Genomic DNA, 23,683 nt, shown 5'->3' on the forward strand with positions numbered 1-23,683 from the left:
AAGGAAGAGGGAGAACCCGGCCCCCCAACACCTGGAAGATCAGCTGGGCCTGTGGGGCCATCCCATCCGGCAGGTCACAGCCCTGCCCCCCGCCTGCCCTCAGCCCGGGACACGCACCGAGCCCCTCCAGATTGACCCTGTGTCGGGGCAGGCCCTGCTGTGCTGAGAGGGGCTGAGGAGGGGGCCAGGGTACCCGCACCCTGAGCCTGTCCAGGGGTGACTTTCCAAGGAACCAGGAAGTGACTGGGGCCCTGTTGGCGTCATCACCCTGACCTAAGGACTGGGATGCACCGATCCCAGACAGGCTTCCGGGAGGGCTGGCCTCCCAGGGCCCTCAGACACCACCCAGGCTTTGGGGCCAGGGCCCTGCCCCGTGAATCATGCACACAGAGGCCTGAAGTGGTTCTGTTTGCTCTCGGAACACATGATTGCGGGGCAGGCTCCGGGCATCCCGGCTGTAGCTTTGCACATTGAATTGGTTTATTTCTCACTGCCAGTGCTTGGCCTAGAGGGAGGGGCCTTGGAGACCGCCAGGCCGGGAGGACACACCCAGGCTCTCGTACTGGAGTTTCCCCCAGGTTTAACTGGCCAGTGGGTATTGGGAGAGGGGCTCCAGGAAGTGGGGGTGGCAGGGGTCGGGGCGTTGTCCCGCAGTACAGATGGGCAAACCAAGGCACAGAAGGGAGCTGGCCTTGGAGGCTCCCAGAATGCCCGAGAGCACCAGGGCTGGGTCAGGGTCCTCTGGGAGCTCTCTGGGTGCTGTTCCACTCGGGGCGACGGGCCAGTGATGCCCCCTCGGGGTAAGGGCAGTTGTGTAAATCGGGCATGACTGGTTACCCAGCGCCTGATGCGAAATTGCCGTCTACCCCCTACCAAAGCTGGCGTCTGTCCCCAGGGGCCCCCACTTAGGCCACCTGCCCTAAGACCTGAACTCTCAACTGCGGCTTGGACACCTCTCTGGGGGCCAGGACCCCAGGGTCCCCACGGAGAGAAGTGATTTCAGTTTTAGGGGAAAATGTGGGTCTGGGCCGCCTAGTGCGGTAGCCGAGGGCGGGTAGTCGGCACCGGGAAGAGGCCGGCGGGGAGGTGTGCTGTGCACACGCGTGAGAGCCACGCTGGGGCGCGGGGACTGCGTCTGAAAAAAGGTGGTGACATATCTCAGTTTGAATGCAGTGTTGATTACGTACTGAAATAACATTTCAGATATATTGGGTTAAAGTAGATTATTAAAATTAATTTCATCTGTTTCTTTTGCTCTTTGAAACTACGGTACTAGAAAATTTAAGAGCACGTATGTGGCTTGGGTTCTATTTCTGTCGGGCGGCGCTGGCCACACTCTGAGGGCCCTCGGTTGGCCCTTACGGGAGGAGTCACAGAAGGCGCGGCAAGAAGGCCACCAGGAGAGCACCAAGGCGGGTGCTGTGGGGAGGGTGCTGGCGTCCCAGCGCTGCACGGTGGGGGCAAAAGTGCAGCCCTGACGGGAACACGGGTTCCCTGTGCCCCCTGCCGGGGTCAGGCCAGGCTGTTTGAACCACAGGGACAGAGCAGGGGTGCTCAGGAGGGACAGCGGGCAGCAGGGGCCCGAAGGCCGAATGGAGAATGCAGCCCTCGTGCGGTGGGGCAGGCGCCCAGTGTGGCTCATCACCCAGGATGGTGGGATCCCAGTGTCCCCCATTTGCCCCTGGGCCCCTCCTGCCTTGCCTTCCAGGAGGGAGACCCGAGGAGCCCGCCAGGAGCCTGGTGCTCCTTGGAACTCTGCATCATGGAAACACGGCCCAGGCCACTGGCCTTTGTCAAAGCAGGCAGGAGGCCAGGCCTGGTGAGGTGCACCCCAAATTCAGAGCCTAGGGAATGTCCCCCGACCGCAGCGCAGAGCCCTGCACACTCTACCTCCCTCCTCCACCCCTGCCTGCCTCCTTGGGTGTGAATTATTGATGCCCTCTCCTCTCCCCTGTCTGGCTGCTGTCATGGCAGCCTTGCAGAGGAGGCGGCCATACCTCTGGCCACGGGAGGCAGCCCTTGTGGCCACATGCCTGGCCCCTGGTCCCAGGGACGGTGGACCTTCCCGCCTTCCCCAGCCCCGCCTCGCCCACCGGGAGAGGGTGCCCCTGGCTGTGGCCCCAGAGCCCGGTGTGGCCATCGGCAGCTTGCACAGAGCCGGGCTTGTGCAGCCTGCGGGGCGCTGGCGCCCACATAAGGGCATTGTTTGCCGAGGTAAAAGGGGTTTTTGTCTCCTTCTGGAGCCAGGACAGAGGGAGGAACAATTTCCCCCATTCATCACTAATTCCCCCATTGGAATCGCAGCACATTGCCCCATGTTAGAATACATGGGCACGCCGTCCTGCCCTGCCTGTGGGCGTTCCGGGCACAGGTGGTGGGCTCTGGGTCCTGCCCAGACTGGGGACTCACCCTTCGCAAGAGCCAGGGAGGCCTGGTTCTGCGGAAATGTTCGGAAGGGGTGCGTCCCCGCTGCCCCTGAGGGCCCTCAGAGCACAGCCGCAGGCCGGGGCAGTCTCACCCTGCTGGCATGGCTCTGGCTCCAGCAGGCTGGCCTCCAGGGGGTGACCATCCTGGAGGGGCCTCCTGGCAAGGCAGAAAGATGGGGACCAGGTGGGGACAAGAGGTCACCTGGGTACCTTTAACATTCCACTTCTAGTTCCAGGTCCGTGGGGTCCAAGCAGAACACACAGCCTGCCCATGATCCCCTCGGCCGGAGGCCTGCACCCTGCGCCCTGGAAGGGCCTGTCGCTGGGCCTTCGGTGCCTGCGGGACAGCTGGGTTTTTTCAGAGTCATAAAGCGTCGGAGCCCCAGAGGGCGTCACGGCAACTCCCTGGACGCAGATAAGACGAGCTGGGGAGGCGGCTGCGCCCAAGGTCGTGCAGACAGCGGGGCCCCGCACCCACTCTGCCCCGGCCTAGGCCCCACCGTGTTGCATTGGGCACAGGTGTGGGTGCCTGTCTGTGTCTCTCTTACATTGCATTTTTGGGGAGGGTTGTATGAGGAAGAGCTCGGAGCGGATTGGAACCCAGCTGGCCCAGTCTCTCTGTTCCTTCTTTTTCCAAATGGTGGCAGGCGCATTCTCTGGGCCAGGTGCCATGCTGGGCACTGGCAGGGGTCAGGGGCCTGCAGCCAGCCCCTCCTGTGGGTACCAGCCTCCTCGGGACTGAGCTGGGGAAGGGTCCCCGGTGCTTCCCTGAGGGCCCCAGCTGGTGGGGTCCCAGCGCGGAGAGAACCCGGCTCCCAGGTCCTGTCCCTCAGCCCTTGCCAAGGGGAGGACCCTGGATTACTCAGACCAAGCCAGACACGTGATGCGAACCTGCCTCCAGCCAGCTTCAGCAATAAGGAAGTTACTGGCTCCCTAACCAAAGAGTCTAGGGCCTTCTTTGGTTTTAGGCACAGATGGATTTAGGGGGCCCGTCTGTGCCAGCGCGGCAGCCCCGCCTTCCCCAGTGTGAGCCTCCCTTCGGGGGAGCTCTTCTTCCCTGTCATGGCAGTAGAAGCCCTGGGACCGACTTTCTCAGTCCAGCTTGGTCACGTGCCATCACCAATGGCTGTGATGTGTGCCGCTGACTGGCCAGGCCTGGGGCACATGCTCGCCCCGGGGAACCTGGGAGACTCCGGTGCCCTCCCGGAGAGAAGGGTGTGGCTCCTAGGGAGACAGGAGCGATCCGGGCCCACCCGATGCAGATTTGCCAACCCTGGTCTCCAGGGCTGGGGCAGCTTCCGTGGGGGCTGGGCACAGGCCAGAGCCACGGTAAGCATGGTAGTTTTGTGGGAAGATGGTAAGTGCTCTGGAATAAGTAGGTAACGGGGTCAGTGTGTCGGAGGCGGGCAGGGCTAGCCAGGGGAGGTCTTGCTGAGCCCTGGAAGTGAGGGAAGAAGCCAGGGGCAGCTGGGGACAAAGTGAGGCAGGGAGAGGGACAGCAGGTGCGAGGCCCATAGCCGGGGTGGCAGGGGGTGTACCAGGAGGCCTGGGGGTTACAGCCAGGATCACAGCCGCTGCCTGTGGGGCTGAGGGACAGACGGAGCCAAGCCCACCCCGAGCAGCACCTCTGCCCCTGCCGGGTCACGTGGCTTCCCAGGGTGAGTCCCCCCAAGTCCAGCCCTAGCCCACGTGCCCTGGGGTGGGTTCTGCTGAGGAGTGGGCCAGAGCCGTGCCACGAGGGGGCTTTCCTGAGGTGGCAGCATTTGAGTGAGGTCCTGGGCCAGGGGGCTGGCTGGTGACTCCCTCTTCGGAGCCCAGTCTCCTCTAGAACTGTTGGGTTGGTTTCTTGCTCACTAGAGCGTGAGTCCCCAAGGGCAGCACCCACCCCTGCCTTGTCACCCCTGGTCCCCGATGCCCAGCTCAGAGCTGACACGCGGTAGGTGCTGAGGAGAGGAGGTGGCGAGGGCGGGCACGGCAACTCCCAGCCCCTTCGTCCTCCCTCCTTCCCTCACTGTGCCCACCCCAGAATCGGCACCTGCCGGGCTCGGGGCAGCCTTGTACGTCGGAAGCAGGCGAGTTATGAAGCGAGAGAACAGGTGCTGGGAACCCACTGGTTTTTCCCTTTTGAGCACCTCCTCTATACCAGATGTTGTCTACACCGTATAAATCCTGTTTTGCTGATGGGAGACCCGTTCTGAAGGGAAATTGAGACTCAAGGAGGTGAAGTGGCCTCTTCGAGGCTACACAGCTGGCATCCACCCCGCCGCATTCTGCCAAAACCTGCGGCACTCCGGTTGTAGACAGCCACATGGATGGGGTCACACCAGGGCAGGCGGTGTGGGGGTGGCTAGCACGCCAGGCCGGGGGCCGCCCGCACGCAGACTCAGGGTAGGCTAGACTGCGGCATGAGTGGGGAACACAGGTGCTGTGATTTTTTTTTTTTTTTTTTTTTTTTTGTCCCTCTGATGTGGGCTCTGTGTGTGTGGCTGGCCCTCCCTGCCCCAGGTGTGTGTGGGTGCCTGGGCTGGCATCAGAGCCTGTTAACGGGGGCCCATAGGCCTGTTCAAGGTTTCGTTTTGTTTTGGGGGCTTTTTGGTACAAAATATGTATAACATGAAACTTGCCATTTTTACCACGTTTAAGTACACAGTTCAGCACCATTGTTCAGTACCGCAAACAAAATCTCTGTCCCCGTGGAGCAGTGACCCTCGGCCCCTGGTAACCTCTGATGTACCTTCTGCCCCTGAGTGTGCCTAGTCTGAATATTGCGTGTAAGTGGAATCATTCAATATTTATCCTTCTGTCCGGCTCATTTCACTTCGCGTGATGTTTTTAAGGTTCACCACGTTGTAGCTTGTATCCAGACTTACGGCTGAATAATGTCCATTGTCTGGCTAGACCACATTTGGTCTGTCCATTTATTTGTCAAGGTTTTTCAAAATGTAAACGATGTAAATCAGTGACCAGTATTTTACTATCTGGATATTTACATAATGTTACAGATTTCCAGTTTCTTCTAAAAACCTTGGAATACATGGCCTCTTGGGTCTCATCTGCCCAACCACTGCCCTTGCTAGACCGGGTGGCACCTGAGTACAGGGAGGGGGGCCGCCACTGGGGCAAGTGCCTGCTGCTCCCTGGCCAGGTACACAGCTCTGAGCGAAGGTGTTGGCGGTGGGAGAGAGTGGCCCCCCAGGCTGCTGACCTGGGTGGGGCCCCAGAGTACCCCGTGTGTCCCAGGCAGCACCTGAGGCTCGTGTGTGCTCACCCAGGGAGGGCGAGCCCATCCCCCCAGGGGAAACCTGGCCAGGGAGGCAGATGATGGGATGCCACCTCTGGCCCCCTGCAGGGTGTGGCACTGTAGCCGGCCTTGGCTTGATGCCCGTGGTGAGCACGGTGACCGTTGGCTCGCTGTGAGCCAGGCATGGGGCCTGCTGAGGAGTGGCCCCTCCTTCCCGCGGAGGAACCCAAGGCCCTGCGAGGTCTAGCAGGTGGCCTACAAGGATGGTGTCAGGGTATGAAGTTGCACCTGCAAGGTGGGCTAAGAACAGGCCTCTTACAGAGCTCCTGGGAGCTCAGGCAATCAGCCAGCGTGGGTGTCCGTCCCTGTCCCCAGTGGAGGCTCCTGGACTCTGTGGGGGCTTCTTTGGTGACACGGCCTGCCCTGGTGGGGCTGGCAGCCCTCAGGACGACCCTGGGCCAGGTGAAGGAGGCGTGAAGTATCCCTGGAAGGGTGGGCAGCAGGCTGGGTTTGGGGCTGTACCTCCTTCCTAGGGGCGGGGAGGAAGGACCCCCCCAAGGAGGCAGCGTGGAGCCAGGCCCTTAAAGGCTGGCTGACGTTGCTCAGCTAGGAGGATCATGGCAGCAGATGGACGGGAGAGCCCAAGCACAGGGCGGGGCGTGGCTGCGGTCAGGAGGCTGAGCACACAGGGGCGGGGGCCCAGGAAGGTTATGGAACAGGGGGGCTCCGATTAGGCCCCAATGTAAAGGGGTAGAGTGCAGGGAGGGGGCAGCGCAGGAAGACTGGGGGGTTCCCCACGTTAGAGGCCGGTTGGTGCCCCCACTCCCACAATTCACTTTCTGGGTTATCCATGAGGTTCAGTTACGCGCATCTGCGCCCCAGGAGGGCTGGCACCTTGGTTGTAGTCATTACTTTGTTTCCTGGCCTGGGACAGGTCCAGCATGCAGTAGGTGCTCAGTAAAGATGCTGGGTGATTTGTGCATTCCACAACGTCCAGGCTGGTCGCTGGAGATACTGCCAGGAGAAAACGAGACCCGTATGTGCCGGAGGAGGAGGGGCGGGGAGGCTGAGGTCCCCGCGGCTGCTCTGGGATGTGGGCTAGTGTAGGGGAGCTGGGGGGGGGGCTTTGAGCAGAACCTGGAGCTGCCCTGCAGGATGGAGGGAGCAGTGGAGCCCCGCTGCCAGGAGGAGGAGGAGAACAGGACGCCAGGCCCAGGGGACCTGCTGCAGCCGAGGGGGAGGGGTGCCACTGCGCCGCGGCCTTTCCCATCCCCCTCTGCCCGGCCTGGCTGCTTGATGGGCAGCCTGGTCCCGCCCCCGGGCAGCCGGGAGCCCGGCGATTGGTTGGGGCTCTAGAGCCGCTCGGTCGCCATGGGGACGCTCAGGAGGTGCGCGTGCCCAGTGCCCAGCACTGGGGACTAAATCTTCATAATCTGCCGGCTGAGAGGGTGGGGGTGGGGTCCACGCGACCCTGGCCTGGGGGAAGGGGCGGCCTGGGATGTGGCCAGGGCTCACTGCGGCCACCCCTCCCCCACCCGCGCTGGGTGCAGGTGCAGAGCCTCCAGGGCGCCACCGGGAACCACGCGGGTGCTCACCTGAGAGTGACCCCGGGAGTTCCAGGGTGGCAGTGGCCTCTGCTGTCTCAGCGGATCAAGCAGGCGGCTGGGGCCCGGTGGGAAGAGAGGCCTGGAGTTCATCTGACAATATCCAGTCTCCCTAGTTAAAGTTTGTTCTCCCAGGTTCGGCAGGCGGGCAGTGCCGCGCTCTCCACAGCAGGGGGCGCCCTCGGCAGTGCTTTGTTGGGCTGCCCACTGCAGGAAAGCAGCGACGGCCGGCCGCTCAGGTGCCAGAGGGCTGTGCCCAGACCCCAGCCTGGGGGCTGTGCCCAGAGGGCAGCGGGCGCAGCGCGTTTGTACATAGGCTGCCGAGGTGGAGCTGTGCCTGCCTGCAGGAGGGAGTCGGTGACTGGGGGGTCACTATGGAGCCACTCCTCCCTCCTCCAGCAAAAGGAGGAAAAATTCAGGGGCCCAGTGTGGGGAGGGGCCCCTGAGGGTGTGAAGGGCAAAGCCGTTCTGAGCAGGGGGAACACGGTGGGTGGGAAGGTGCCGTCCTGGCAGCTGGGGAGAAGGGAGAGTCTGGCCAAGCCCCAAGCAGCCTCTGGGGTGTCCAGGGACCTCTGGTAGGCCACTCACTCGCAGGCCCTTGAAGCCGGGCTTCCTGGAGCCTGGCTGTGTTTGAGGGTCTGGCGTGCAGGAGGAATGGCCATGGCTGCCCTGTGCCTGCCGGCCCCACCACTCTGGCAGAAGAACCCTGTGGCTGCCTTAGCCGAGGCTTCAGGCTAGAGTTGAGGCTGGACTCTCGGAGCCACGCTCTCCCCCTGCCCCCCAACGTGGAAGACACAAGGCAGGTACTCTGGGCAGGAACTCCAAAGTGGCTTCTGTGCGATGCCCTGCAGGGGGAGGGATTGTCTGGGGGGGTGGCATGTGCTGGGATGGGGCCTCACACCCAGGCCTCTTGTTCCAGACGACTCCTCCTCCGAGAGTGGCAGTGGCAATGGCTCCTCCACCCTGAACCCGTCCACGTCGAGCAGCACGCAGGGCGACCCTGCCTTCCCCGAGATGAATGGCAACGGCGCCGTGGCCCCCATGGACTTCACTGCCACCGCCGAGGATCAGCCCATCAACCTGTGTGACAAGCTCCCACCTGCCACGGCGCTCGGCACCCCCTCCTACCCCGCGGATGGCTGCAGCGCCGACGGGCTGCGGAGCCGTGTCAAGTACGGGGTGAAGAGCACCCCTGAGGTGTGTGCGGCTGCGGCTGAGAGTCCATTTCCTTCTGTAGACAGCAGGGTTGTTGTGAGGCTAAGATGCTACTGTATACGTCTGGAGCATAGCTGGAACCAGCCTGTGTGTGACACCAAGTCAGGGCAGTGGCAGTGGCTGCCATTTTCCTGTAGAGGCTCTGGAAGGGGAGATGGCTTGGGGTGTGCCCTCAAGCAAGGCCCCCCACTTCTGAGCCTGGTTCCCCATTTGTGAAGTGGGGCTGATGGGGCCCCTTCCTTGGTGAAGCTGGTAGGTGATATGTGTCCCTGTGGCCTGTCCCCTCCCCTGGAATAGTCTGCTGTGAATAACAGCAGCAAGTGGCGACATTCAGCACAGACAGGCACAGGCCTCACATTTCCTGGCCACTTGCACACCTGTCCCGTTTTGCAGATGGTGCAGAGACAGGCTGAGGGCCCAGGGAGGTGGGGGTGGGACTCCCCTCTTGCCCAGGCTGATGTGGGTGCTTCCACCAGCTGCCTCTGGGCCGCTAAGATTGCCTGCAGTAGCATATTTCTCCAGCCTGGGCTTGGGGGCCAGAAGTGCCTTCTGGGAGCCTCACCTCCCTGGCCCGCAGCCGTGTACCTTTGGATAGGCCCTTTCCCACCCCCGCCCCGGGCCTGTTTTCTCTGCAGAGCGGGGAGGGTAGGTGCCAGTGCTTGCCTGAGATGGAGCGCATCATGAGAGAGCTCTGTACCGAGGCATGGGTATCGAGCTGTCGCCGCGTGTCTCGCCTGGCTGGGAGCCTGGCAGGCCAATCTCTGACGGGGTCCCAGGGGCAGACAGAGCTGGTGTTCCATGGAGGGAGTGAGTCTTGCTCAGCAGGACCCCAGCCTTTGCCACCATGGCCACAGGGTGCATGGGGGGACCAAGGAAGTGAGATGGGAACAGGAGTGCCACCAGCAGCTCCCATTGTAGTTTTCTCTGAGTCTGTCTGCCCTGGCCGAGAATTTGGCGAAGGAGTAGCTTGGGAATGTGACTTGCCGAGGGCCACATAGCCAGCTGGTAGGCAGCTTGGGGGCCTGAGCATCCTGCCCCTTATGGATGAAGAGGCAGGTGCCAGGCCAGGGCCCATGGGAGAGCCGAGCCTGTGACGCCCCTGGGCATGGTCCCAGGGAGAGAGGCCTGGTGGGAGCCGCGCTATGGGACCAGGCACGGGCAGCTTGCATCGTCATTGACTCGTTCCTCCGTGACTGGTGTGATGCCTCCCGGGCTGTGCCACGCCAGGCTGCCACGTCACAAGGTCTGACTGGGTCTTTGTTCCCTGGGCCCAACTTACCTGCTAGATGCCAGCCTCCTTAAGGGCAGGGACCACGTCCCTGGGCCACTGCCAGTCAGGATCCAAACGACCGAAATCAGGACACAACAAAGGTGCAGACTCTGTAAAAGGCAGATGGTCCTCAGAGAGCCATCCCAGAGCAGCGCCCTGAGCGCAGGGGAGGAGACAGGTGGTGTGGGAGCTGAGCCAGGAAGGGTGACAAGGTGGAGAAAGCAGGGAGGAAAGTGGGGAGCTGCGTTGCAAGGAGAGATGGGCAGGGGGGCTTGTCCAGGAGGAGCTCGTGGGTCGGGGCAGAGGCTTGGAGCCCTTCTCTGCTGTAGGACGGGCGCCCACCTGGGCAGGCTGGCTCTGGCCCCCTTTGCCCCTTTCTACCCTCACATCCTCACTGGGGCCCCCAGGATCACCCTTGGGGAATGGACGGGAGAAGCCTAGGCCCGGAGCAGTGGGGACACACTCTGCCTAATGGACCTGTCACCTTGGCTGACTCCCTCTCCCAGCCCATCTGTCCCTCGTCTCCAACAGACAGCGCACTGGCTGCTTTGGTGACAGCTCAGTTGTCAGCTCAGGGTTGCAGCCCTTTGGGGATCAGGGGGGGAAACCCCGAAGCTAAGTAGATCTTGGCACAGTGAGCAGCCAGCCGGCGGTGGGAGTCCTCATGTCTGCCTTTGTCGAACCGCGTGGCAGGTCCTGGTGTGGGCACCACTGCCGAGCCAACAGCTGATATGTGCTGCTGTGGTCGGGCCGTACAGCAGCCCAGGAGGGAGGTGTCAGCATTGCCGTCCCCTTCGCACAGATGAAGGGAGCAGGAGGCGGGGTGACCCGCTCGGGGCCTTGCAGCTGTGACTCACGTGGCAGCCGGGTGGGCTCGCCACCCTGGCACCCAAGCTTACCACCTGCAGGAGACCAAGCGAGGCCACGGGCAGCTGCCCGGTCCAACCTCTGCCTCCTGCCCTCTCCTCAGTCGCCCCCGTACAGCTCCGGGAGCTACGATTCCATCAAGACTGAGGTCAGTGGCTGCCCTGAGGACCTGACGGTGGGCCGGGCCCCCACAGCAGATGACGACGATGATGACCATGACGACCATGAGGACAACGACAAGATGAATGACTCTGAGGGCATGGACCCCGAGCGTCTCAAGGCCTTCAATGTGAGCACAGGCCAGGCGCCGGTGGGGCGTGGTGGGGCGTGGTGGGGCGTGGTGGGCCAGGGCGGGCCAGGGCCAGCCCTCCCGTGACCGTGTCTCCACAGATGTTTGTGCGTCTCTTTGTGGACGAGAACCTGGACCGCATGGTGCCCATCTCCAAGCAGCCCAAGGAGAAGATCCAGGCCATCATCGAGTCCTGCAGCCGGCAGTTCCCCGAGTTCCAGGAGCGGGCCCGCAAGCGCATCCGCACGTACCTCAAGTCCTGCCGTCGCATGAAGAAGAACGGCATGGAGATGGTGAGCCCTCCCGCCCGGCCCGTCCTCTCCCTGTGCCACCACCGACCTCCAGCTGCACCCCTGGGATTCCTGGGCGACCCTTAGCCACGCAGTCTCCCATCGTCCTCCCAGTAGCCCTGGAAGCAGGTTCTGTAATCCTGTTCTGACAGTGAGGGAACGGGGGCCCAGAAGGGCCACCCGGCTCTGTAGGTGAAGGCACTGGATCCCCAGGCCCAGCTCTGCACCGCCCACCTCCAGGGCAGGGTCTCTGCACGAGCCCCACACTAGCTGCATCCCTGCTCTGCCTGCAGACCAGACCCACGCCACCCCACCTGACCTCGGCCATGGCAGAGAACATCCTGGCAGCTGCCTGCGAAAGTGAGACGAGAAAGGCGGCCAAGAGGATGCGCCTGGAGATCTACCAGTCCTCGCAGGTACCTGCTCCCCTGTCACCCCCGGGGCCGCTCCTGGGCGGTGGGGCGGCTGCGAAGGGAGCAGGGAGGGCATCCTCGGATGGGTGTGGCCTGATGGTGCCTGCCTGGCCCTGTCCTCGCCCTCCTAGCTGCACCGTCCAGCTCCAAGAGGTGGCTGGAGTCGGTCAAAGGTATCACAGGCCTCCTAAGGAAGAGTCTGGCCCTCATCCTGGGACCAGAGGGTCTTCATCTGGGCAGTGACAGATCAAATATGCCCATAGGGTGATGGGGGGATGGGGGGGTTAGGGGCAAGGTGACCGGGGAAGGGACAGAATCCCACAGGCCAAGCCGCAGCATTGGGTCCCAGGAGACCTGGGGCCACGCCCAGGGACAGAGGCTGGGGCTGGCTGTCCCCAGTTTTCCAGCGCCACCTTGTCCCTCTGCAGGATGAGCCCATAGCCTTGGACAAGCAGCACTCGCGGGACTCCGCAGCCATCACCCACTCCACCTACTCACTGCCAGCCTCCTCCTACTCCCAGGACCCTGTGTACGTCAACGGCGGCCTCAACTACAGTTACCGCGGTTATGGGGCCTTGAGCAGCAACCTGCAGCCCCCTGCTTCCCTCCAGACAGGAAATCACAGTAACGGTGAGTCCGGGGAGGCCCAGGCTCTGGCCCCCTGACCAGCACACAGCCCGCACACAGCCCCAGGGAGGGGCGGGTAGGGGGAAAGCAGAGGCCGGCAAGGCCAAGGGACTCCCTCACGGCTCAGGAAGCCAGAGGGGGCGGCTCCTGGCACCCTCCCATTGCATCGTCTTAGCCGGCCCTTAGATCAGAAGGTAAGGACGACTCAGCCGGTTAAACACAAAAACCTCCCGCCGCCGCCTCACCACTGGAGAGGCTGCTCCCAGCCTGCTTCACGCCCTGCTGGTGCCTCGCTGGTTCTGCTCCCCCAGGGCCCCCGTGAGCACGACCGAGTGGCAGCCAAGGCTCCGCTCTTTCCCCGAGTGGAATCCTCTCCACGCCCCAGTCTCACCATGACGACTGAGGCTCAGGGAGATGCTTCCTGCAGGGCCAGGCCTGGCCCTATTTGGCTGTGGCCCGGCGGCCCTGCCGAGCAGCTCTGGGCAGGTCACCTCCCTCCCCAGGCCTCGGTGCATGGCCGCTTACCCAGGAGCTGGGCCTCAGCCCTTGTCCCTGCACTCACAGTGCCCACATCCACGTCACGTGGGGCGAAGGTTACACACCTGTTCCCTTGGCTGCACTCCCGCTGCTGAGTGATTCGGTAGGTGCTTTCCTGGTGGCGTCCCAGGCAGCTCTGCTGCAGATGGGACACAGGCCATTACTAGAGAAACAGTCCCCGAAGAGACAGAAACTGTTTCGTGGAGTTAAGTGCTGCCCTGAGCAGGAACTGGAGTGGGGCCCTTAGGCCCTTAGGCCCTTTCGCTCTGAGGCCGAGGGCAGCAGGGCAGGAGTGGAGCCAGCCTGTGGCGAGCGTCCTGGGGGCTCTGGGCCAGGCATGTGGGTTTTGTTCTGTTCTGGGGAGGAGCCGCTGCTAGGGTTTGAGCACAGAAGAGCTGTGAATTGTGTTGTCTGCATCATTCTGTCTGCCCCTGTGGTGAGAAGGTTCGAATGGGGAGGGCCAGAGGCAGCAGGGGTGTGCTTCGGGGGTCGTTCCGAGGCCAGGGAGTTGAGGGGAAGTGTTGAGGACACCGAGGTGCTGCTCGGGGAGTAGATCGGAGGAAGGTGCCGCCTGCAAGCCGGGGAAGCCTGGTGCCAGGTCCTGGCTGGACACACCTGAGAATCCCTCAAGCCCTTACGCTAGGCCGGGCGCGGTGGCTCACGCCTGTAATCCTAGCACTCTGGAGGCCGAGGCGGGTGGATTGCTCAAGGTCAGGAGTTCGAGACCAGCCTGAGCAAGAGTGAGACCCCGTCTCTACTAAAAATAGAAAGAAATTATATGGACAACTAAAATATATATAGAAAAAATTAGCCGGGCATGGTGGCTCATGCCTGTAGTCCCAGCTACTCGGGAGGCTGAGGCAGTAGGATCGCTTGAGCCCAGGAGTTTGAGGTTGCTGTGAGCTAGGCTGACGCCACGGCACTCACTCTAGCCAGGGCAACAAAGTGACACTCTGTCTCAAAAAAAAAAAAAAAAAGCCCTTACCCTCGGCTTAAGGGCAGCAAGGGAGGGGCCAGTCCTACCCCTGGCAGGAAGCCCAGGCCGCCCCCACCCTGGAGCCAGCCCCTGCCCCACGCTCGCCACACCCCCCAGAACCAGGAAGTATGTGCAGGTCCCTGGAAGATTCCTGCCTGGGCTTAACTCCTCATCCCTTCCTAATGCCTCTTAACCTAAAATAAGAGGCCGCCTGGCCCTAATCCCTGAAGCTAAGGCCAGAGTGGCCAGCACAGCGAGAGGTGGAGTGGTTGTCCCCCTTCCAGGAAGAAGAGCCATCCGCCAGCCCTGCCCCCTAGACGTGGGCAGGACAGGTAGGGGCGACCGAGGCCCTGATCCCTCCCAGGCAGTAGACGATGGTGACAAGCTTCTCCCTGATGCCACCCAGTGTGTCCTATCTCAGGGCTGCCCTTCTCACAAGGGCCTCTCTGGTGGGGTGCTGGGCCTGCTGCCTGCCCCGTCCTGTGCACCCTGGATCCTTAGAGGTGGGTGGGAGGTCACTGAGGCAGAGATCTGGTCATTTACCTCCTTGCCTGGCGCAGCCCCCATCCTGTGAGCGCTGGCACCTCATTTGAAGAACATTTCCCCCCCAGCAGTTGGAGGAAAATGAGCAGCAGCCATGTGGTTGTAGGGCTACCCAGTCCCTCTGCCCTCCCTCCCCAGGCGCGGCCTTTTAAGTGATTGTTCAGTCAGTTTGGTACCTCGGTTGGGCAGCCGTATTAATGGCTCGGAGCTCCTCACTTTGCTCATTATGTTGTCATCTGGAGATGCAAATCAGCTTAGATGGAATCGGGCTCTGCCTGTCTTGCCTGGGGTGCTGGCACCTCCGCCCCTCCACCAGCCATCCAGCAAGCGCCCGGCTGTAACCAGAGCCTGCGTGGGGATGTCTCCAGATCAGACTGGCTGTGGGCAACAGGGACCTCCTCCTTTGCAGGCTTTAGCTGCAGCCCAGGGGCGAAGGAAGGAAGGCTCTGAGCACAGGCACAAACAGGGTAAGATTTGGGAACGGAAGGAGGAAAGAGAGGACGCCCAGTGCCCACTGCCAGATGCTGCTCACATTGGCCGTGGCAGGAGGCTCCAGCCACCCCCAAGCATTGTCTGAAGGGGACCAGAGCCACCCCAGAGGGAACCAAACCCTCTCCTCCCCATCCCTCGGTGTCCGTCCCCTGCAGTACCTGACAGGTCTGCCTGGCCTGGTCGCCCAGTTGGCCACCAACTTGGGAGTCAGTCCCCTGCTTGGCTGCTGGTTCCGGTAACACACAGCCCGAACTCCTTCCTCCTGCGTTTGATTTTAACAGACTTAACAGTTCCTTTAACTCTCAATTCCAAGGACATTCTTTAGCGAACCAGTTCCTAGGACCTGCTTCTTGATGTCCATGTTCTCTGGTCAGAGAGGAAATAACCCCATGTGACAAACTGTCCCATCTTAGACTCCAACTTCCTTCCCCATTTGGAGGCTGCACCAGCTTCCTTTTAGCAGCAGTTGAGTTTCCATAGTTTCTCCCAAGATGTTACTTCTGGTCTAGACGTCTCCAGTGACGAGCACTTACTTGTCCATCTCTCTTTACAGCAGCATAAAAACTGCCACTGTAGATACACTAATGAGCACGTGTGGCCATCAGAACCTACAGGGTAGTGAGGAGGTGGTGGGTCCCCCAGAGCAGCCCCACACCCCGTGTGGGATAAGCCCGGGCTGTGGGCTGTGGGCAGGAAACAGGGAGGCTGACCTCTTTGGATGAGAGAAGGCCTCCTGAGGAACCCCCAGCTCCCACCTGCGTTGGCTGTTTCTTGCTGAACCCCGCATAAGAATGCTTTTCCAGCTCCAGTTTAGGAGCCCTTTCCTAGAGGGCCGGACTGGGCAGTCAGGCCTCCGGGGGCCGAGAAGCCTTCCCACTGGCGCCCCGGCTCCTGCTCACGAGAGCTGCCTCAGTTTGCAGACGAGGGCTCTCAGGCTCAGAGGGGTTGGAGATTTTGCCAGTGAAGTAGCAGAGTGGGACTTGAATCCACACTCGACTCCAAAGCCAGCAGCTCACCCCACAGAGCTTCTTGGGAAAGGCGGAGAGGAAATCGGGCCTGATGCCCCTCCCCTAGGACACACACCCCCCTACTGTGTCCCAGAAGAGGGGCTCCCTCTTCTGCTGCCACCATCCCAGGGCAGAGGGCAGGCGATGTCCCCAGACAGCCTGTCTGGGTCCTGTTTCCACCTCACTCAGGTACAAAAGGAATCCTCAAAGGAAGGGGGGACTCCAGGTGCTGAGGCCCAGCAGAAAGAGCGGAACAGCCGGCCCCTCCCTGCACCCCCAGGGCCCGCGCCCCCTCTGGTGGGAGCGCCGTCCCGGCTTGGCCGCTGCCTCCTTCCCCAGCCACGCAGGGAGGCTGGCCTCTCGGGCTTCCCTCCAGCTGGAAGAGCCCCTTCCTTCTGTGCACATGCAGGTGTTCCTGTTACTGGTCTTTTGTGGCTCCATCGTGGACACCCGCACACCATCTCCCCTCCCAGCCTCCCCGAGTGGGGAGGGTAGCACACAGGTCTGTACTGTTCCCCTCCGCACGCAGACAGACTGTCTCGCAGTGCTTGTCCCCACAGTTCCTTTATGGGACTGTTATTCCCCGTTCCCAAGCTCCTCTTAGCGCACTGCGGAGAGGCAGATCTCAGGAAGTCCCTTTGCCTCCAAGGCTTCTGCTTCCTCGCCTGGGCCAGAGCTTGGGCTGCGTGTGTTGGGGGTGCTCAGAAAGCACAGGGGCACAAGCCATGCCAGGGAGCTAGGGCAGGAGGCCGTTCTGCCTGTGCACTTGCCACGTGGCACCCTCCCCGCCACCTGCGGTGCACGCGTTCACCCTGTGATCCAGGGCAAGCCTCTCAGCAGCAGCTTGCACCTGTCACACGGTGCCCAGAGACCCCATTCTAGGCACTAGGGAGACAGCCCAGGGCCCCAGACTCCAGCCTGACTGGCAGCAGGCACCGAGGCTCAGGGTGATGACCGCGTAAAGGACACCTCGCCTCCCAGATGCCGGGCAGGGTGTCTGCTCCTTCCCTTACCCCGTTTCCCTCTCCACAGGGCCCACGGACCTCAGCATGAAAGGCGGGGCCTCGACCACCTCCACCACCCCCACGCCCACCCCCTCCAGCAACAGCACCAGCAGGACCATGCCCAGCGCCCAGCTCAGCCCCACGGAGATCAGCGCCGTGCGGCAGCTCATCGCCGGCTACCGGGAGTCCGCCGCCTTCCTGCTGCGCTCCGCAGACGAACTGGAAAACCTCATCTTACAGCAGAACTGACCCCGCCGGCACCTGGAGTGCACTGCCCTCGGGAAGGAGGCTGTCCCAGCCCGGACCTGGCTTCCTGCCTCACCAGTTGGTACATTTGGTTTTTGAAAGAGGTGGGATCCAAAAGAGCTGTTTCTAGCCACACTCCAAGCACCTGAGACTTTGGGCACAAGGACACTTTTTTTTGGAATCTCACCACACGGGTGCTCTGACCTGCTTGGAAGAGGCCAATGGGGGCAGCTCTGGAAGGGTGGGGCTCCCCTGCCAACGCGCCGGGGCTGCAGCTCTATTTAGAATCACCTTCGTGGACCCTGATGTTAGAATCCCACCCCCAGATAATTACCTTTCAAGTCTTAGGTGAGCAGAATTGCATATTTATTGAGAAAAACAAAGTGGACCCTTTCTTCCTCTCCCTTTAGTAATTTATTTTTCTGAAAATGGATTCTTTTGTGTTTGTACAGATTGCCAGTCTGTGTCTGTCTGATCAGAAGGATGTATCCCCGTACCTAACATTCCATATCACTACACTGACGCGGGCTGGGGCCGGCAGGGGCAGGGCGGGTGCCAGGCTGGCTGTCCCTCTGAGGGCCCAGCACCCCCTGGGGAGGCCACCACCCCTCGGCCAGGCCGTCCTGGAGCAGATCCCAGTGCCGTCCCAGGGATACTGCCAGGCCCCACCAAGCAGGAGGACCTCACGCACACCCACTGCAAAGCAAAACAAAAAAGGCACCCCTACCCCACTCTACAGAAGCCCCAGTCACATGGTCACCTGTACTCTACCTCACACTCCAGCGTGGGCTTTTTCCAGGATGTGCCCTGAGCCTGTTCTGAACGGCTGTCACCCCAACTCCCCCTACAGTGACTGCCTGGGAGGTAAGTCCAGACTGGGTGTCCAGGAGCTGGAGCCCAGCGAGGAGGGTCCTGCTCCTTAAACCAGGCCCCTGCCCCTCCCAGCTATGTACTGGGACAGAGCACTGGGAGGTGGCAGCAAGGCCCCTGCCCTCACTGTGGTGCCGGGGAGCCTGAATACTTCCCTGCACAGGCCTGGCCCTCAGACACCTGCCGGGAAGGGCAGGTTTCTTCAGGGTGCGCCCCCAGCTGTCAGGCAGCTGTGCGCTCCAGGGCAGACTGCGGTTCCCACCCCCTCGCCCCACGTTTGGAGTAAAGGGATCATCAGTGGAAATGGAGAAGCCACTTGGGCTCTCCTAAGACCAGCCCTTCTTCTGGAGGGGCCAGTCCTGGAAGAAACCCATAATCCCTGGAGTGTGAAAAAGGGCAAAAGGAAAAAGCTGGCCTGGTTTCCTTCCTCCCTGATAGGCACTTCCTCTTGCTCAGTGCAATACCTGCCAGTGCTGCTAAAACCAGGGATTCGCCCAGACCTCAGCAGGCCCGCGGGGCCTCTCCACGCGACACTCCGTAGCCATGACAGCAGCTCTCTGCTGCCCGCCCCTGCCCAGAGCTGGCAGAAGCCCTCTGTTGCCTTTCCTCCCTCAGAGCAAAGAGGCCCCAGGGGAGCCAGGGCCGAGTGGCCCCTAGGATCGCCGCAGAGAGCCACTCGACCCGGAGCAGGCACCCCTTCCCAAACCAGCTTTTCTGCAGCCAACTTCCTCCCGGCACTGTGGCAGACCCCCCTCAGGAGGAGTGGGAAGGGGGCACAAGTGCGGATGCCCCATCCTGCCTCAGATCCAGAAACTCTGAAAGGTAGGGTGCCCACCCCGTGCTTGCTTCCAGCCCCTAGAGGTTGGGGGTGGTCTTCTCTCTCAGTGGCCTCCAACACCTCACCCAGCCACACCACCTCTGCCTTCCCTGACCAGTCCCCAGGCCTCCGGGCAGGGCCAGGACACCCGAGACTCACCCTTAGCACAGCACAAGCTCCAGCGCCCAAGGCCTCCCCCACACCCGGCATCCACATGTCCAGTCCCACCTGCGCAGTACTACTCCCGGATGTTTGAATTTGTGTAAATATTTATTTTTGTGTGTGAACAATACAACAAAGTAATCGGTAGATCTTTTGAAAATGTTACCCCAGGCAATTTGTGAAAATCTTAATGTTAAAACCTGGCAGAGACAATCGCCACCCTAGAATTCCTGATATCAGTTGCTTAATGTGTCACTCACTTCTCCCAGAGGCGGTACCCAAGCTGGACAGGAACAATGTCCATTTCTTGGCAGACAGAAGTGAGAAAGGCCGGGGAAGGGGCTCCCTCCCACCACCCACACCAGGGATTAGATCTAAAGGTCATACACGCTACCATCTGAAGTTGTTTTTCTAAGTTCAAACTGTGGTGACTGACCACCGCCAGCCTGCCTTAGTACTGCGGCAAGAGCGTGGGGTCAGTGTATTTTAAAGAGAAAGGAGAGGACATGCCAGTGGTAGAAGTCCACTGGGACTCCAGGGGACCCCTCCAGGATGGTGGACTTTGTCATGTTGACCCCAGCTCTTGGGTGGGGTCCTTCACAGTGAAGCTACACCCGAAGCCCTGGAGATGGCAGAACGGGCAGCAAGTTAGTGCATGGAAACAGGATTCCACTAGCCGGTTCAGTCAGGGATCTTGTTCTATTTTGCTTCTGTTTCAAAAGATGCAGCTTCAACCCCTTTTCCCTCTACTCCTGACTTGGAGAGCACCAAAAAGCTGGTTCTGATGAACCAAGCTCGCTGCTGTCTCGCCCTCACCCAAGGGACTGCCTTCTCCCAAAGGGCTCCCAAAGCCCTGTCCCACAGCCATTGAAAAATCTTCTGGAGGGCCTCAGGACACAAAAGTAATCATTTGGGATCCTAAGTTAAAAAGGAAATGCAGAGTAGCAATTCCAGAGTCTTTGCAGGGGGCTAATCCCACAAAAAAGAATCGGAGAAGTGGGCCTTTGGTCTTAGTGGTGGATCCTCGAGTAGACCAGTGAGAAGTGTGTGTAACCCATCGGAATTTCATTTTACCATCACCGCTCTTACAAGGGACAGTTTGCTCCCAAGGACAGTGTTGAGGGGGAGGGGGCCAGGAGGGTTTTAGAGGATTTCAAACAACCCATCCGTCCCTATTCCCAAGGGCCACTTACAACTCCAGGGGTGGTTATAGGATTAACTACCAGTTCATTTTCAAAATGCTGCTTTGAACTCAGAGGGTTGATACTTTTAATTTGTAATTTTTTTGTAAAACTTTTTACAAGATAGTAAAGTATTTCACCAGAATACCAGTTTCAATCCGTCCATGGTCTGATTTTTATATAATTTAGTGGTGCTTTAGAAACTTTGTTTTTGTTGTTTCTGAGCTAAGTAGCTCAATCCTTTCTCGCCTGTATCTACCTAAGACCAATGTGAACCTTTGTATTTTTGCTCCTAATTTTGGACTCAGTGAAAGTGTACTGTTTACATGTACAGATGCCCCCAGTCCCTGTGTGTTCTGCAAGACTCGCTCTTGAGGAGGAAGATGCACCTCACTAAGCTCATCTGCTTAGCAAAGCCACAAAACAAAAACCTCTCACTTTTTACCTGTGTTTCCACCTAAAAATAAAAACAAAAAACCTACACCACGTAGAACTCAGATTTGCTGAAAAACACTTTCCACCTGGTAGATGGTCCACGTGCTCCCATCATGTGGTCCATGTAGGACCAGGAGTCAGAACAGAGACCTCCCGCCAGCCCCTGGTGCGCCACAGCGCGGACAGAGGAGAAGCGAAGGCAGGACCACGCTGCAGAGCTGTGGGATGACAGTCCTCTGGGCAGCCTGGGAGTGAGACGGTCAAGATGACTCACGTGGCCTTTAGGATCAAGCCAACCAGGACTTAGGGACAACCCAAGAGGTCATCAATCCTCTGGCATAATTTAGACATGTTTTGCAAGAGTGTGAGTTCCCCATCTGAGATGAGATTTTAGGACTTTCAGTGCAGATGGTACAAGTATTTCTTCAGGGCTCCTCTGGGGGCAGCTCATTCATGAGGCACCACCTCCGGGGAGGGACGGGGGCTCCAGACAGCGAGTAGATGGCACTTAAGGCAAACAGTGGATGGCACCGACTTTTAAAGGTGACTCTTTATTAATCAATGGCTTCACCTCTAAATTATATTTTTACAGATATGCACCTATGCAACTTAACGTGGCTCTTCTAAGCAGGTGAGGACTTCCTCCTCAATGCTCTCTATAAAAATTATTTGTGTTCTATATAGTGAGTTTTTCCAGTAAATGTGGCTTAATATTTTAATTCTTAGAATGTGTCTTCTCTACGTGATGCGACTAAATTCTGTTTTGTTTGTGGAATGACTAGCACAGGCCGACTCCCTCTCTCCCTCACTTAACAAGACCAATGAGCTGTTAATCGAGCTGTTATCTCCATGGTATTACTTGCTAAATGCACTGATTTCATAAGTATGTGGAATCCTTTTCCTTTTGAACCTGTATATCATATATAAGACTGAATCTACTTAATAAACACTGAACAGCAAACCGAACACTGCTTCCACTGTCTCCCGTCAACAGCGGCACCGCCAGCCAGCTCTCGTCCTTCTCAATCTAGTTTGCTACTGAAGCATCTTGCTACTGGTAGGTTCTGCCTTTTCCTAGACAGTAATCTGGCACACACAAGGTCCTCAGTAAATCTTCCTGAATAAACCTGTAATTTTAGCAGCCTGTGTGTTAGGGAAGGAAACAGCCTTTCCTCGGTGCTAGTCAGGTGTCGAGCAGAGGCAGAGAGCTCTCCGTGCCCCACCAAAGTCTCAGTCTCCCTACCCCACCTGCAGATGCAGACGCACAGGGGGGATATGCAGCAAAAAACTTGAATCTTTTCTCCTACCTCTCACCCTAGCACGTGGCCACATGACCTAAACTGAATTCCTACAACAATTCCTAAATGCTACTTTGGGAAACCAAGCAAACAAGATCCCTAGTTCTGAACCTTTGGTACTTGACACTCCACCATTCTATGTAAAACCCTGGACCTCACCCTGGGAGGAAACAAAAGGGTTACTTTTCCCAAAAGACCTTTATGTGTGCATGTTTTTTTTCATCCTACATATATTATTTAAGGAAAAATTGCGTGAATATGTCTGGGGACAAACTTGATTTTCATGGGTTTAAAAACAACTTTGTGAGTTAAAACCATACATTTTACTGTCGTGTATACACACATACACCTACGTGAAAGTTGTTATTAAAACCTTGACTTTTTAGTAATGGTATAAGAATCTTTTTTTTTTTTTTTTTTTTTTTAATAGAAATTCTATGCAGTAGCCAAATTCTATGCAGTAGAGCAGAGGAGAGGGGCCAGCAGTTTGAAAGCCCTGCACTGGGGGTGTGACTTTGGGGCTGAGACGCACGTAAAGACAGCAGGTTCGGGCGCAGCACTAGCTGGACCTCGTCGACACCTCACCTTTCCCAGGATGTGAGGATCAAGGGACAGCAAATCCTCAGTATTACCATGAAAGTTCCTTGTCCTACCAAAACTACCACTGCTGAGACTATTAAAACTATCAAGACGACTGAAACCCCATAATCTGGGACATCTCCAGAACACAGACCCACCTCACACCGACCCCACTGGCCTGCTGACCAGCCCCAAAAAGCACTTACCTCCCTCCACAGGAAGCGCTGCAGTTCCACAGGGCACTGGAATCCGCAGGAGAAACTGCCTGAGGGCAGGACAGTGCAGGCTTCCCCCAGTCTGGCTTCTTTAAATGGGGCTCCAGGCCACTGGTGTTAACAGTGGACACAGGACATCATCAGACGGAAATGTCTGCTTAGAACAGTGAACTAAAATTTACCCAATGACAAAACAGGCAAACCTCCCTTGACTCAATGAGGGAAAGGGGAGAACATACATATGCTGCCTTTTTAAAAATAACTTAAAATGCACTAAAGAAGTTTCAGTAGTTACACAAAACCTGCTAAGAAGAATCTGTGCAATGTCCTATCTTCCTTTGGTTGATGTTTTCTATTATATAAACCCAGATTTTATTAGGTTTGTTATCAGCCAGCGGTTCTTAAATGAGAGGCCCCAGGTGCCTAAGAAACTCATAAACCCTCTGAAATAGTACGAACAACTTTGTATGTGCAGGGTGGTGGGGGAGGGTACAGTGTCCACCGAAAGGTGAGAACCCACAGACGCCAGGTAAAGCAGCACTAACAACTGTGGTGTTCTCACAGGGCATCCGTCTATGTCCCACAGTAGAGATGTTTGTTCCAGGCTTTCAAATTGATGCAGAGATGAGAGGAAGCATGGGGTACTGTCCAGTTTTGGTTTCAAGTAGCAAACTCCAAGGCCACACATCTTACCCTTTCCATGGCTTCCAATAATACCCACACACCGGCAAAGGCCCCCTTCCTCTCAGAGGCGCAGGATGCAGAAGCTTTGGTCTGTTGAGAGCTCTGATGGATGCAGGCTGCTCTATTTAACTCACACACATACCCACAAACCCCTCTCAAGCAGGATGGTCTTACTTCCTCAAGAGCAGCCTGGGTGTCAAACAAATTGATACCTCGTCAGGCCAGTAGGATAATGTGCTTTCCCTATTCCCAAACATCATGTTTCCTTGTTCTTTGGACCATGAGCAACGTAAGCCTCCCTTACCAAGTACTCTAAGCTCTGGACCGTACCCAATGACTGCAGCGAGAACAGGAACCAGCCATCAGCTTCACAGCCTGCACCAGCGCCAGCACAG

General features: G+C 58.8%; 1 protein-coding gene across 2 annotated transcripts in view; it reads left to right on the forward strand.

Moving 5' to 3' along the window:
* The window catches only part of NOL4L (nucleolar protein 4 like), a 119,810-nt gene extending 98,332 nt beyond the window's left edge, over positions 1 to 21,478 (forward strand). For both annotated transcript variants that reach the window (XM_069495395.1, XM_069495396.1), the window contains 6 exons: positions 8,191 to 8,468; positions 10,727 to 10,912; positions 11,014 to 11,205; positions 11,496 to 11,618; positions 12,044 to 12,245; positions 16,830 to 21,478. In XM_069495395.1, the coding sequence (XP_069351496.1) occupies positions 8,191 to 8,468; positions 10,727 to 10,912; positions 11,014 to 11,205; positions 11,496 to 11,618; positions 12,044 to 12,245; positions 16,830 to 17,050 (1,202 nt within the window). In that variant the 3' untranslated portion in view covers positions 17,051 to 21,478. The remainder of the gene's footprint in view (positions 1 to 8,190; positions 8,469 to 10,726; positions 10,913 to 11,013; positions 11,206 to 11,495; positions 11,619 to 12,043; positions 12,246 to 16,829) is intronic.
* Positions 21,479 to 23,683: the final 2,205 nt, after the last annotated feature.

The sequence above is a fragment of the Eulemur rufifrons genome, chromosome 20 (assembly GCF_041146395.1).
Source record: "Eulemur rufifrons isolate Redbay chromosome 20, OSU_ERuf_1, whole genome shotgun sequence".
Classification (NCBI taxonomy): domain Eukaryota; kingdom Metazoa; phylum Chordata; class Mammalia; order Primates; family Lemuridae; genus Eulemur; species Eulemur rufifrons.